Source organism: Ascaphus truei, chromosome 3 (assembly GCF_040206685.1).
Source record: "Ascaphus truei isolate aAscTru1 chromosome 3, aAscTru1.hap1, whole genome shotgun sequence".
In the NCBI taxonomy this organism is placed as follows: domain Eukaryota; kingdom Metazoa; phylum Chordata; class Amphibia; order Anura; family Ascaphidae; genus Ascaphus; species Ascaphus truei.
Genome location: NC_134485.1, coordinates 333,794,556 through 333,807,752, shown reverse-complemented (window position 1 = coordinate 333,807,752; position 13,197 = coordinate 333,794,556). Strand labels below are relative to the sequence as shown.

Below are 13,197 nucleotides of genomic sequence, written 5' to 3'. Positions count from 1 at the left end.
AAACCCCCCCAGTTCTACAACACTTGGGGGCCATGGATCGATCGTAGAGACCCACCCCTCCCATAAAGAGCCGGCCACATCAGGTTGCCCTCCCCTCCCCCCCTCTCCCCTTTCCCCTGTCCTCCGCTACCCCTTCCCTTCAGTTTGTCAACCACCCCAACCCCCCTCCCCTTCTTCTGTCAGTAAGTCTCCCCCCTCCCCCCTCCCTTTCCAAAAAAAAACAGAAAATGCTTTATTGGATGCAACAATGTTATCTTACATGTTATGTATACACAAATATAATGTACTTGTATGCTTTTATTATATGCTTCCAATAAAGGAAAAAGATTGGGGGAAAAAAACTGGACCTTTTGGCCCTTGAGGTGTGGAGTTGCTCACCCCTGCTACAGGGTCCTGATTATAAAACTACCAAACAAATTGTATGAGTCATAATACAGTTACGTGTGTTTAACTCCAACATTTCACACATCTATTATATTCAGAATATAATCAACGTATGTTTGTGTTGAGATTTTATGGTGACGAGAGAATGTACGTTTTTATTGTTGTAGTTGTTTGACCCACTGCGTAGGGCATTTGGATAGTTTGGGTTTTACTGTGATCTCCCATAGCATGGTCAATAAGAAAGCAATGTTTGTAACAGGAGCCCTCACGATCCAGCATAAGCCGCCACGGGTGCACGCGCAGTTGGAACACCGCGCAGGGAGTGTTCATGATGCAAATCAAAAGGAAAGTTGACGTTGCGGCCCCCACTCTTGGTAAAGGTCCTAGTGAGGAACGAAACGTCGATCTTCTGCCTTCCAGTAAAGCCTTTTATATTTTTGACTAAAGACCAGTGGAGCGCCATACTTTCTTTTGGTTTGCAATAAGAAAGCAAGTCATTGTATCATTAAGGATCTCACCTTCTCACTGCCAGCCAGGTCAACCAAATACAGCTTTCCACTCAGCTTCAGCTCAGTCTCCACATTCTCCTGCTTGATATTGATGAGGAAGATACTATGGCTGCGGGAACTGTGCTCATTCATATCTGAAAGAGAAGGATATAGACATGAAGGGGAAGAGAGAGGGAGACAGAAATACAGAAAGGGGGAACAGAGAGAGAGAGAGCACAGAGAGAGAGAGAGAGAGAGAGTACAGAGAGAGAGGAGAGAGAGAGAGAGAGAGAGAGAGAGAGAGAGAACATAGGGAGAGAGAGAGACGAACAGGGAGAGAGAGAGAGAAAGGGGGAACATAAGGAGAGAGAGGGAGAGAGAAAACTAAAAGAAGGGGCGAGAGAGAGAGAGAGAGAGAGAGAACATAGGGAGAGAGAGCGAACAGGGAGAGAGAGAGAGAAAGGGGGAACATAAGGAGAGAGAGGGAGAGAGAAAACTAAAAGAAGGGGCGAGAGAGAGGGTGAGATACAGAAATGGAAGAGATGTTGAAATAGTGGAAAACAGGAAAGAAGGCGGAAAGGTAGAGCAGGGGAAAGGGAAAGAAATACAATCGGTATACAAACAACGTGATGGGGAAGGAGCAAAAAGAAGGCATGCTGACAGAAAAAGGGAGAAAGAAACAATCTGAAAGAAACAACTGTAAACAAAGGCAACACTGGAATGAGAAATAGAGATGTAGGAGACAAAGTAGTACAAGAAAAAAATTAAACGAAGGACCCGTATATAAAGCAGGGAATTTTCTGAGCAGATGGAAGTAAATGGAAAGCACAGAAAGAAGGAGATAGGAAGAGATCAGGAAATCCTATGCAGGTCTCACTTGTCACAGCCACGTGCCGGTTGGACTTTCCTTCATCAATCACATCCAGGATCTCCTCTGGGCTGGAGACAAAGCGCTCCGTGCAGCCCTGCCAGGGGTGAGACGTGGAGATTAAAGAGGGGCCAATGCTGTTATTCAGAGTCAGAAGGAAGGGGGTGACTAGCCCTGGCCTCACATAGAAAGGGTGAGGTTTCACTCAATAAATGAAGGGTTTTCAATCACTCCAAAGCCCTTCTGGATCTTGCTACACTTAATGATCTATTGCAAACGTGAAAGCACTTAGCTATGTATGCATTGTAATAGATGCTCTGACACCACAATTACCTATAAATATAGAAAATGCAATACAATATGCTGCTTTTATGAGGAGCTGGACATCCATTTTACGAGCCCCCACTAATATAAATTTAGAATCCTTAACTGGAAAAGTAAATTAATTATGTGATCAGGCTGAAATAAAAAATGGAAAGTAAGGGGAGGTTTCTACTTATTGTTTTATGGATTGGCTAATGGATCTGGCACTTTTTCAACAGCAAAAAGAAGTGCTGGACATGTCCATTGACACAAGCTTTGTCATTATTGTGCTCATTGATCTCGGAGGATATAGGATTGGAGACAACTGAAAATTCAGTTATGCGTCACTGCTCTTTGTGAAGGGCCCATTTTCAGACATCTGCCATTATAGCAGCATGATTGCCATTCAATTATAGAGTACACTCAAAGACCATGAAATGATACTAAACGCTCTGTATTGTTTGTTCAGCAGTAACAGCATGCGATCAATACTGCATGATCTTTGCTCCAGAGCTAAATACGGCTCAATGTATGTGCAGTACCTGTGAAACTTTTGAAATGGCTTAACTTGGTTGATTGCAAGGCTTTTGGTACAGTAACGCTGCCCATTTATCAGAAACAGCTGTTCCTATTCTGCCTGTATAATCTGACTTCCCTCACAAGATGCAGTTACCTATTCCTGTTACGCACATATAGATTAATATGCAAGTAACCCAGCATTGTCTACAATGCATTGCACAGCAGGCACATATACTGTAGAAGAATGAGAGAATCATATAAAGTCATTCCTTTTATTGTAATACATAAATAAAAGTCCAGCTTTTAATTGATAGATATCCACGGTGGAGAACAAATGCCGGTGCACAGCCAACACAAGAGAAAAATGGGATGACCAAAAAGAAAGTGTTTATTTAATCTTAAAAACATAGAAGTCAGTACCGAAGTGTCAGCACAAGTGATGATCGTTTTTTTATCAGCTGCTAACAAGGCACAAGCAAGTAAATCCAGAAAACTCCAACACAACACAGGCAGTATACAAATCATTTCAATACGTCCTACAATATTGCGACTAACACATGCAAAGCCATCACAGCCTAGGTACTGTACACGAATGCCTGGCATGACCCATAGCATAGACGGGTTGAAAGTGCAGTCTCAAATTGGTGGCCCATCCGTCAGTGAATGTTTTAACCCAGTTATGTTGGGCAAGCTAATCCCAAAGATGTCAACCATCTACATTTAATCCACATGACAATACTATTAGTTCCTTTGGTCCTACTAGAACCGCCCTTGTAACAGCAAAGCAGGCTATTTTGGCAGTGAACGGCGTTAGATTTACAAAGGAGCTATAAAGCACATCAAGAATATAGCAGCCTGCCTATTTAAAAGGAAAAGCAATATTAATAAAGGTGCAATCCCACAAAGTCGGCCACGTGAATGTCTTGGGTGCCTCTGAATGGGAAAGTGTTTGTCAATCAAGTGTTTTCTTTTCCCTTATCTCACCCCGTCCTTATTAGACACCCAATAACTTTGCGGGGGGGGGGGGGCGTATCAGCATTTGCCGAATACACCGTGACATCACACAAAAGGGAGAAGCCAGAGGTAAGCACACCCCTACCAAGTCTAACTTTAATAAATACATAAAATACTTAGTTATAGGTGTCAGATTTGGGTAAAAATGTTCAATTTTCCATATGGAACCCTTAAAACAATACCAGAACCCATGATATATGAAAGTCACTAGCAATCATTAAGTTTGTCTCCATCTTTCGTTTTTTTTAATCTTCTTTAAGTATGCATTTTGCGGCCTGGACTGCCTGAACTTTCCTATAGAAATACCGTAAAACAACACCCCAGAGAAAAACAGCCCCTCTCACCTTGACAAATGGAACGCGGTTTTTGTCTTCATGCACCGAGAGGTTAGTTTTAGTTACTGAAAAAAGAAGAGGGCAGATGTGGTGAGACATTAAAGGTAAAACCAGTATTGGTGGAGATCAAGATCATCGTTCTGACCAGTAATCTCTTACTTTCTTGAAAGATATGTTCCTATCTGGCTGCTTATTATGCATGTTTATATTCATGAACTGTAAAAACGCTAAAACTTAACGTCGCTTCAGATTTTGTGCATTGACCTCATGGAAAATTATATGACAAGCAAAATTCTAAATTGTTTTAAGTATGTTTACAACTAAAACAAATTCTGTACACTGACTCATTTCATACGTTGACCGGCTCTAGATAAACGATCCTTTTAATGACGTACAGTCAAAATTGTGATGCAGACCCTGATAATTTTTTTACATCGCCTGTAAGTTTTGGGCATCTAATTTGCCTGTTATCATTTAGTAAAATGGCAAAGTACCAATAGTACCTATCACCACTTCTATGAAGATATAAGGCTTATTGGCATGATACATATAGGAAACAATGTCCCGGAATCAGCAAAGTGCAACCCGCTGCATTGCTCCGAATCAGCGATATCTGCCATCAACCCTTTTGGTGCCCAAAGACGTAGTCAGTACGTCATGGCGTCTGGCGCTCCAGAGCCCCATGCATAGTGCCTCATCATGGCCGCAGAGCCCTTTTTTCTTAGCTTAGGTTGCATCCTGCGTTCCCATAAAGTGCAGAACACAATGTGAAGGGAAGCGGTAGAGGAGGACTCCTGCTCTTTCATTTCCGGGTTAAAGGTCGCCGCGGTCACATGACAGGGCTGAACTGGAGGGGTCATGGCAGTGTGATGCTGTGGCTCTTCTGGCACGCAAAGCATTAAACTCAATGGCAGATATCGCCGATTCTGGCATGGGTCAATAGATCGCGCTTTAATTACTACGGGGCAATAAGTAGTGAAAGACAGGTCATTGGGATAGGGATATCCTGAAAACCTGGCCTGTTTGCGGCCCTCAAGGACTGGAGTTGGACAGGCCTGCTCTAGACGGATATCATTGTATTACCCAAATGGCACATCAGGTAATCTTGCAAAATCAACAAATAAATAAAACAGACAAAACATCGTTTTTTCTTTAAATGGAAAGTGAAAATAGTCCCTAAGCTTTTTTTTTTTTTTTTACATTTTACTTTCAGAATGAAAATGGCTTTTTTTCCCTCTGGCACTGAACCGCTTCCTTCTCAGCTCTATGGACCCCACAGTACCTATAAAATGTGAATTTGCTGGGTTATTTACACTTCCAAGAGATCAATATAGCTATGGAGTTACTGTAGCCATACCCCCCTGGGCCAATAGGAAGCCACAGCATCATCAGGATGGCTATTCAAATTGTGAGGGCTTTAATGATGTTTCATTAAACATCATGAGATCTAATGTCCTGTACTGCAGAGGGATAATTAACTGTTTGTTACTCACCATCAAGCAGATCCCTGATTTTATCCAAGTAAATCTCAAAATAGGAAACCTGAAGATAAAGTAAGAAAAAGTGGAGCTCATTAAGACCAGCAATTTAGTTCCCCTTGCATCAAAGGGGTTATTAATCCATTACCAAAGAATGCAGCGCCAAAGGGGTTAACAATTGAAAACCTCCCTGCCCGGCTCTTAGGGCGTTTACATCAATGTTTCTTATCTTGGCTTACTCAGAGGTGGCTGGTTACCTTGTCTGGGTGTTGGATTTGCTGGACGATAATATGGGAATGAAGGGCGCCAGGAACTTTATTCATTCAACGGCAACTTTATTGTTATATCCATATACACATTGACCTTGGTATAGACATACCTGCATACTCCACAATGCTGTCTGAACCTTACTACCCTGGCTGCCCCTATCTCGGCATGCTAGGGAGGTGCTGAGGCTTCATTCCCTTGATTACCTACGGGCGTCCTTCTCTGCGTGACTTCGACAGAGCTTCATTACATATGGGCCCCTGTTGGGTCTGGTGATATTCTTGTGTCCTTCCCTCAGGCACTACATACCAACTTGTGACATTCTGGAGTAGGACCAGTAATGGACCCTCCGATGGGTCTGATACAACCACGCCACAGAAACTACTGCCTGTTGAGATCCCTTTGGGCAAAAGCTGCCTATTAGGATGCTGCCTAACCAGGGTACAGTCCCTTACTTTAAAACAATCAAAGGGAATCTTACTCTATACAATACTTAAGAACGTAACTATTCACAGTGAGATCCCTCTACTCCTGTTACTCTTGGGTTCCAGAAGCTTCACTATATATATATATATATATATATATATATATATATATATATATATATAATCACCATCACGTCACTGTCTCCAGGCAGAAGTGGTGGGACTTAACTTCTGCTGAATCACGCTAACACCATGTGATGGGAAAGGGGCGATACTTTGTGTGGACCCACCCAGTTAACCCCTTAAAGCCATGGTAATCCCAAAGGGGGGTTGCACAATAAACACAACATCATGAGAATAAACATAAACATCATTAAAATATGGTCAATCTAAATTCAACATAACCCTTAAACCCCCATCAAAGTATCAATCCTTAGTGAATCTCCTTCAAAGTCTCACAATAGGCCTGAACATTTGCAAGCGTGAGATCCTGCCATGTGCATATTAATATGAACAATTAGGGCATAGCAAGGGCTTGCCCACAGGTTTGGCTATTAGCTAAAGCAGTTGAGCTCCATTTCCCCCCCCTTTCTCCAGCTCTTTTCACTTTCCACGTGACTTACCGGTCCTGGACAGCTGTCTAAAAAGAAAGAGAAGCAAGCAGCACTGCTGCAGCACATTGACTTCAGGGTTCGCAGTACTGCAATGAATTCTGGGAGGCGACTTTCCCCTCTGGTCTCTAACTGGCAATCACCAACGAGCTCATGAAAGCCTTAAAATTCATTGCGTCCCTGCACAAATCCCAGACTCTGTACTGTTTCATTTTGTGGGCGGTAGGCAGTGGGAAACCGTTGGAGTAGTAGGGCGGGCTTGATTAATTACTAGATCTGTGGTGCTTAACTCCAGTCCTCAAGACCCCCCAACAGGTCAGGTCAAAGATTGAGCCACTGATTGAGCCACCTGTGCTGAAGCTGGGATATCCTTAAAACCTGACCTGTTTGGGGGTCTTGAGGACTGAAGTTGAGCACCCCTGCACTAGACCACCAAAGAAAGGGACCTTGAGCACGGCAATATTATTGAGAATGGTGATATGTCACATCAGGTTTCTAAGCACTTTGCCTTACAACACAATTCTGATGTACTGTATAATTTTGAAGAATCCAGGGAAAACAAAGAGATTTAAGCCAGTGTTCTAAGTGGCGAATTTAGTGCATGTGTGCATGAATATATATCATTTTTAAATCCACAAAATAGCCTTCGCTCAAACGTTTTGAAAAATTGCGCATGCCTTAAAAAGTTTGCAGAACTTTCTTAAAGACAAATGAGCCAGATCTGCACATCTCTATCAGTAATGAGTGCTGGCTCGTTCACAGAAACTATTACTATGCACCATTCATTAGGGAATTGTTTTTCTTTTTCTTTCTTTCTGACAGTTCAATAATAAATGAAAATGTAAACCCAGATATTAAACAAAATATAAGACGGTGAATTGCAAAGGTGATATGTCATAGTTTATGACAATGCATTATTAAGATGCAATCATTACTGGATAGGTCCATTACTCTATGATTCTCAACAAAGTGGCACAAACCCATAGGCCCTTATTCTGTACGTTGTGATAGCGCAGGTGACTTGCTATTGCACGGAAAGCCCCACTAAAGTCAAGGGGGCTTTTCATGCGATAGCACGTCATTGGCGCTTATCTTACCTTACAGAATAAGGGCTAATGTCACAACTTTGTGCTTTTGTCAGAACAATTGACAAGGGTAAACTTGCAGTTTGGTGAACACGGTTGTCTTATACATAAGTCACAAGGTAAGCATATTTCCTGATTCAATCTATTCTATTGATTATATTTTCAATGTTCTATACTTCTAACCCTTATGTATTAATAATGTATATTGTACACTGGGACGTAAAGTATATTGCTTCTTATTTTACACATCTTATGATGTGAGATTCTTCTGCTCTGTTAAATTAGATATATTATTTCTCATTCCACATTGATCTAGCTACAGTTAAACTATATATAAACATAAAATCGTACAACCAATTCACCACATTGTGAATTAACAGTTAGCCTTCATTTACTATATGTTAAATATTCAAAACCTTAAATATGAAAGGATAGAAAATGATTTGTCAAAGTCATAGTTTTCCCCAGATCTGTCACTTGACACAACGAGAAACATAATTCCATAACAATAACAAATGGTTGAACCTTGCTGCAAACTAGTATAGAGGTTTGTATCTGTATCATGGAGAGCTGCATGGACAGTGGGGATCTTGCACTATTGTTTCTAGCACTTTACCTTGATGTGGAATTCCAGGTTCTCATCCATAGAGTAGATGTGATTAAAGATGTCCCTGGCAATCCTGGGAATTATCCCCATCATCTGCGGATCATGAAGCTTCCCCTGTAAAGTAAAGGGGTAAGTGGCACGTCTTAGCCTTTGAGTAGAGCAGAAGGAATGGCATGACTTAAATGCAGAGAAAATACAAAACAAGACCCCAAAAAACGGCACTGGATTTAGCAATTAAAACATGCTGATAAAAAACAATCGGATTTTTGCTCTGATAAATTTGGTGTACTTTGTTTTGCACCTGGGATATTTGGATGCATACAGAATCTCCCCCTAGTTTTAGGAAGACTTGCATCCTGACAGTGAATAAAGCAGATTGAGAACTGCTCTCTAAACTTATGAAGCAAAACCAGTTGCCATGTTGCATTAGACTTAGACCATCAAACTTATATTAAAAAAAGCTTAGTTGTGTTTATTTGCATGCAATTAAAAAGCTGCTAGTGCAGAGCACCTAATCTGGTCTGAAAACGATGGCTAAACCTTTAGTAACTGACTCAGGCTGAGAAAACACCACCAAAATGTAAAGAAATCTGATGGACTTTTGAAAGTTATGCCATTTTTTAGCATCTGTATATGACCCATATGTCATGTACAGGTAAATAAAGTGTTATGAATTGTATATTTGTGTCAGTTGTATTTAGAGTTAGGCTTTGAAGCATACATTATAAAACAGTTTAACATATGTTAAATATGCAAAGATCAAGGCATGTTTACAAAGCGATGCTATGCTATCAGATGACTTCCAGTCTATTCAACTAAATGGGCCATAAGGTTTCTTTCCAGCACTGGAAGGTGTCTTTCTGTATGGCATAGCACCAACAGTAAATATGGCCGTTAGAAGGGAATGCATGGCACTCCCAATATTTCACTCATATTAGGCATGTTGCTATTAGATAAAGCCTTACAAATAGCATTTCAGATGCTAAATCCAGTCAGTCAATCTGTTTTATCAACAAGGGGTTTACATATGCTTTTCGCCCGTTTCAGAACTCCTGTAATGGTTTTTTTTTTTCAACTGTGGATTACAAATGTGTTTTGTGGACCACAAAGCTTCTTATTGGTGATCCAAAACCAAAAGCGTGTACTGTGACAGAGTCATAGGGGCTTATTCTAGTAGCTTTGATAAGTAACTCATCGAGCATTTTGAGCACTTCTCGAATGAGTTTGCATATGTATCTATTCAGAAAGCTTCAATAACATGCCAAACTCGCTCGAGAAATGCTTCTTCCCGATCGGTCCCGCTCCCGCACAGACAAACCGTGCGGGAGCTCCAAAAATGCGAAAAACTCGCCTTTTGGAAATATCGAGCAATTCTTGTAGCTCCGAGAATCGCATCGCTGCTACAACTCGCAATCAACTGGCAGGTTCTCATCTCGCCACTCATGGGTGGTGAGATGGGTTCCGCGATGTGACTCAGAAGAAACCATGTATTTATTACTGCATCGGATTGAAGCCGGGAGTCTCCGGAGTTGCTCGCATTAATATCACCTGCTTCAATCCTATGTAATAAAAATACAGCCTCCAACTCTTACAGACTGCAGGCAGATTGCAGCGGTAGAACTTAGAAAAAGACTAAGATAAGGACACTGCAGTGATAACATTGAAGCAAAGTGAATAGACCCTTATGTAAATTAGTAGGAGGCTGCACTATGCCTGCTTTCCAATATGCATGCGGTTAACTCCACTGGATAGGCATTTCACAGGTGACCCTAATTAATTCAGCTTGTGATGGTAGGGGTTGCTGGCATCACAAAACTGTTATGAAGCCCAGCTAGCTACCCCTAAATCTATGTAACTTGGCCACCTTTGTAAAGCTTATTTTGGCCAAATGTATTTAACACCTGGGGAAGAAAAGGGAATGTGTAAATGTATTTATGTCTGTAAGAATGTATTTCAAAGTCTGTATTTGTTGTAAATGCAATCCTACAGTTTAGTGAATCAACATTCTTCTGCAAATGTGCTTTGGGTGTCAACCCTGCCAGAAAGCAAATGATATATTCCATTGTTACTGTCATTTCTATGGAGAATGCAATCCACTTAGTTGAAGCTTTCTATAGAATTGATAGGATTAGGGACAGTTAGGTGTCGGGACTCCTGGGGGGAGGTGAAAGGCTGCTGATAAGATCTGGGAGTAAGAGCATTGTATTGCACAGACTCTGATTTCATCAGGGATGGGTTTTAGCATGCCCTCTGGCTGTTGTGGCACTAACTTAATCTGTGCTTAAGCTGTGCTCTGATTGTCCAGTAGCCCCTCCCTTGTAAAGGATAGCCACAGAGGGCTATATAAGGGGTGCTGCTGATCAGAGAATCAGATCTGCCATCTTAGAGCAAGAGAGCTACCTTCAGAGAGACACTATGGGAAGGAGTGTGAAGAGCTACCTCCAGAGAGACACTATGGGAAGGAGTGTGGAGAGCTACCTCCAGAGAGACACTCTGGGAAGGAGTGTTGAGAGCTACCTTCAGAGAGACACTCTGGGAAGGAGTGTGGAGATCTGCCTTCAGATGACTATCTGAGAGACAGAGGGACTGAGAGACATTCTGTAAAGGAGTTTGATCTTTTACAGTGACCAGCTGAAGAGATATCTCAGAGGGGCTGCTGTGTGATCAGCCCTCTGAGATCCTGGACGAGAAGTGGACAGGACAAGCCTTCTTGAAGCAGGCCCCTGCACCTAGCGAGGCTAGAGTCTACTCCCAGGCCCCCAGTTGGTATTGTATCATGTTTTGTACATCTTTGTTTGTCTGCTGGCATGCCAGAATAAACCCCATTTTATTCAATAACTTTGTCCTGTCTGGTGCTAGGGAGAAGGAGTGGCTCTGTGAGTAAAGACACTGACTGACACTGAGATTGCTGCAGGGGAGCCTGGTTCAATTCCCGGTGTCGGCTCCTTGTGACCTTGGGCAAGTCACTTTATCTCCCTGTGCCTCAGGCACCAAAAACATAGATTGTAAGCTTTACGGGGCAGGGACCTGTGCCTGCAAAATGTTTCTGTAAAGCGCTGCGTACAATTAGCAGCGCTATACAAGAACATGCTATTATTATTATTATAATTATTATCCTGGTGGTTTTGGTGTGAAAGTACTGGTCTCCCGTGACACAGCTGACCTGCTTTAAAAAGGGAAGAGGATAAAGGGAGCTAATAGATACTTCCACATCCTGTTGGACTGAAACTAGCCTAGTTAGCCAGTCGGTTAGGTTCTGATATGTTTAGATAGTCTTCCTAAAGTGGAGCAGGCTTTTGTTGTATGCTTTGTTTTTCCTTAAAGGGACAGTGTCTCTGATATTCTGTTATTGTGGAGAAATAAACCACCAAAGTATTATTTCACCGGAAGAATTGTGTCGCCTGTTAACTAAGCACGGCCATCCTGCCAGAGTACCAATTAGTCAGATGATTCCTGAAAGTGGCAGAAATTAGGGTTTGATGGATTTTAAGGGAATGTACAGTAACTGCCCCACTTCCATTTACTACACTGCTCCAAACACTGCTCCAAACACTGCAGGTGGGATATTAGGAGCTGGTACCGAGCACCATGGATATAAAGGGACAAACATGCAGAATGTGATTAATTTCATGCGAAGTACACCAGTAGGATGTAACCAAGTGTAGGCATAATTGGCTACCCACCCTTCTTTTTATAATTGGAGAAATACATCCCAAGGAACTTGTAACGATGCACGGAACATGCCCCCTGCGGCGTGTTCCTTCCGTACCTGTTTACTTCTGATCGCCGCCCTCTAGCTGCGAGTCAAGATCCTGTGTCTTTAAGGATTCTGAAGCATACAACGCCATCTTGCTTCCTGGCAAATTCTGCCCTCTTCCTCCTGACAGGAAGGAAGCCTCTCTTTGACTTTTTCTTGGCTATTAGTCATTTGCTGCCTGCCCTGGTGCCTGCTGGTACTCATCGCATACTGTTCCTGCCTGGACCTTTACTCATCTCCTTTGGATTCCGGAAGACTGGGACAGTCACTCATATACTACTGAGGTTAGTTTACCATCGGTTAGTGTAGGACCTGCTTAGTAGGGTTCACCTTGACGTGGTAGCAGGCTTATAATTCCTTGGCCAATGGATTAGACTAAGAACCCTTATGTTATATTTAGTTTCGCTGTACCTTGCTGTTTCTGGCACTATGCCTTTAAGGAGGCTGGACGTCCTCCAAGAAGCAACTCCCTTGTGGGTGTTACCTTGTGCTCTGGACTCTATCTCCCCTGCTCCTCACTTGTGGCTTCTCATTCAACCCCCGTGTTGGTGCCTCAGAACGCGCGCACTCCTGCTCTGCTGTCAGAGCATGCGCGCACATGAAGCTGGATCACTCGTGTCTCTGAGCCTGGCACCGCACCTCCGGACGCGTCGCGCATTATCCTGCATGCGGCGCGGTCACGTGACTACGTGCGCTGATCCCCAGCTGCGCGGCAACTCACTCCCTTCGTGTCCCCTGCGGCCTACCCACCTCGCTAACAGGCCCTTCCCTTTCCCTGCGCTTGTGTGTAGGAGCACAAGCGTGACAGAACTTGTGTAAAGTGATTCAGTATGAGAGCAGGTGTGTAAACCATTTGCTTGCCAGAAAATCCCCCCCTAAGTGTATCAGCAAATAGTGAATCAAGGTTATGGGGTAGGCATATTTACGGGAGCTTACGACACAAAGACTGGTGCCTTGACACACAGTATTACCTCCATGGTGTGGGTCTTCCCAGAAGCGGTTTGCCCGTAGGCGAAGATGGTCCCATTATAACCAGCCAGCACATCTGTAGGAAAC

At 42.8% G+C, this 13,197-nt stretch overlaps 1 protein-coding gene across 9 annotated transcripts in view; it reads right to left on the bottom strand.

The window, feature by feature from the left end:
* The window catches only part of KIF5A (kinesin family member 5A), a 128,809-nt gene that overhangs the window by 61,479 nt on the left and 54,133 nt on the right, over positions 1–13,197 (bottom strand). For all 9 annotated transcript variants that reach the window (XM_075591547.1, XM_075591544.1, XM_075591539.1 and 6 more), the window contains exons 3-8: positions 13,113–13,186; positions 8,394–8,498; positions 5,405–5,453; positions 3,921–3,976; positions 1,750–1,837; positions 903–1,027 (exon numbers count right to left, since the gene is read on the bottom strand). In XM_075591547.1, the coding sequence (XP_075447662.1) occupies positions 903–1,027; positions 1,750–1,837; positions 3,921–3,976; positions 5,405–5,453; positions 8,394–8,498; positions 13,113–13,186 (497 nt within the window). The remainder of the gene's footprint in view (positions 1–902; positions 1,028–1,749; positions 1,838–3,920; positions 3,977–5,404; positions 5,454–8,393; positions 8,499–13,112; positions 13,187–13,197) is intronic.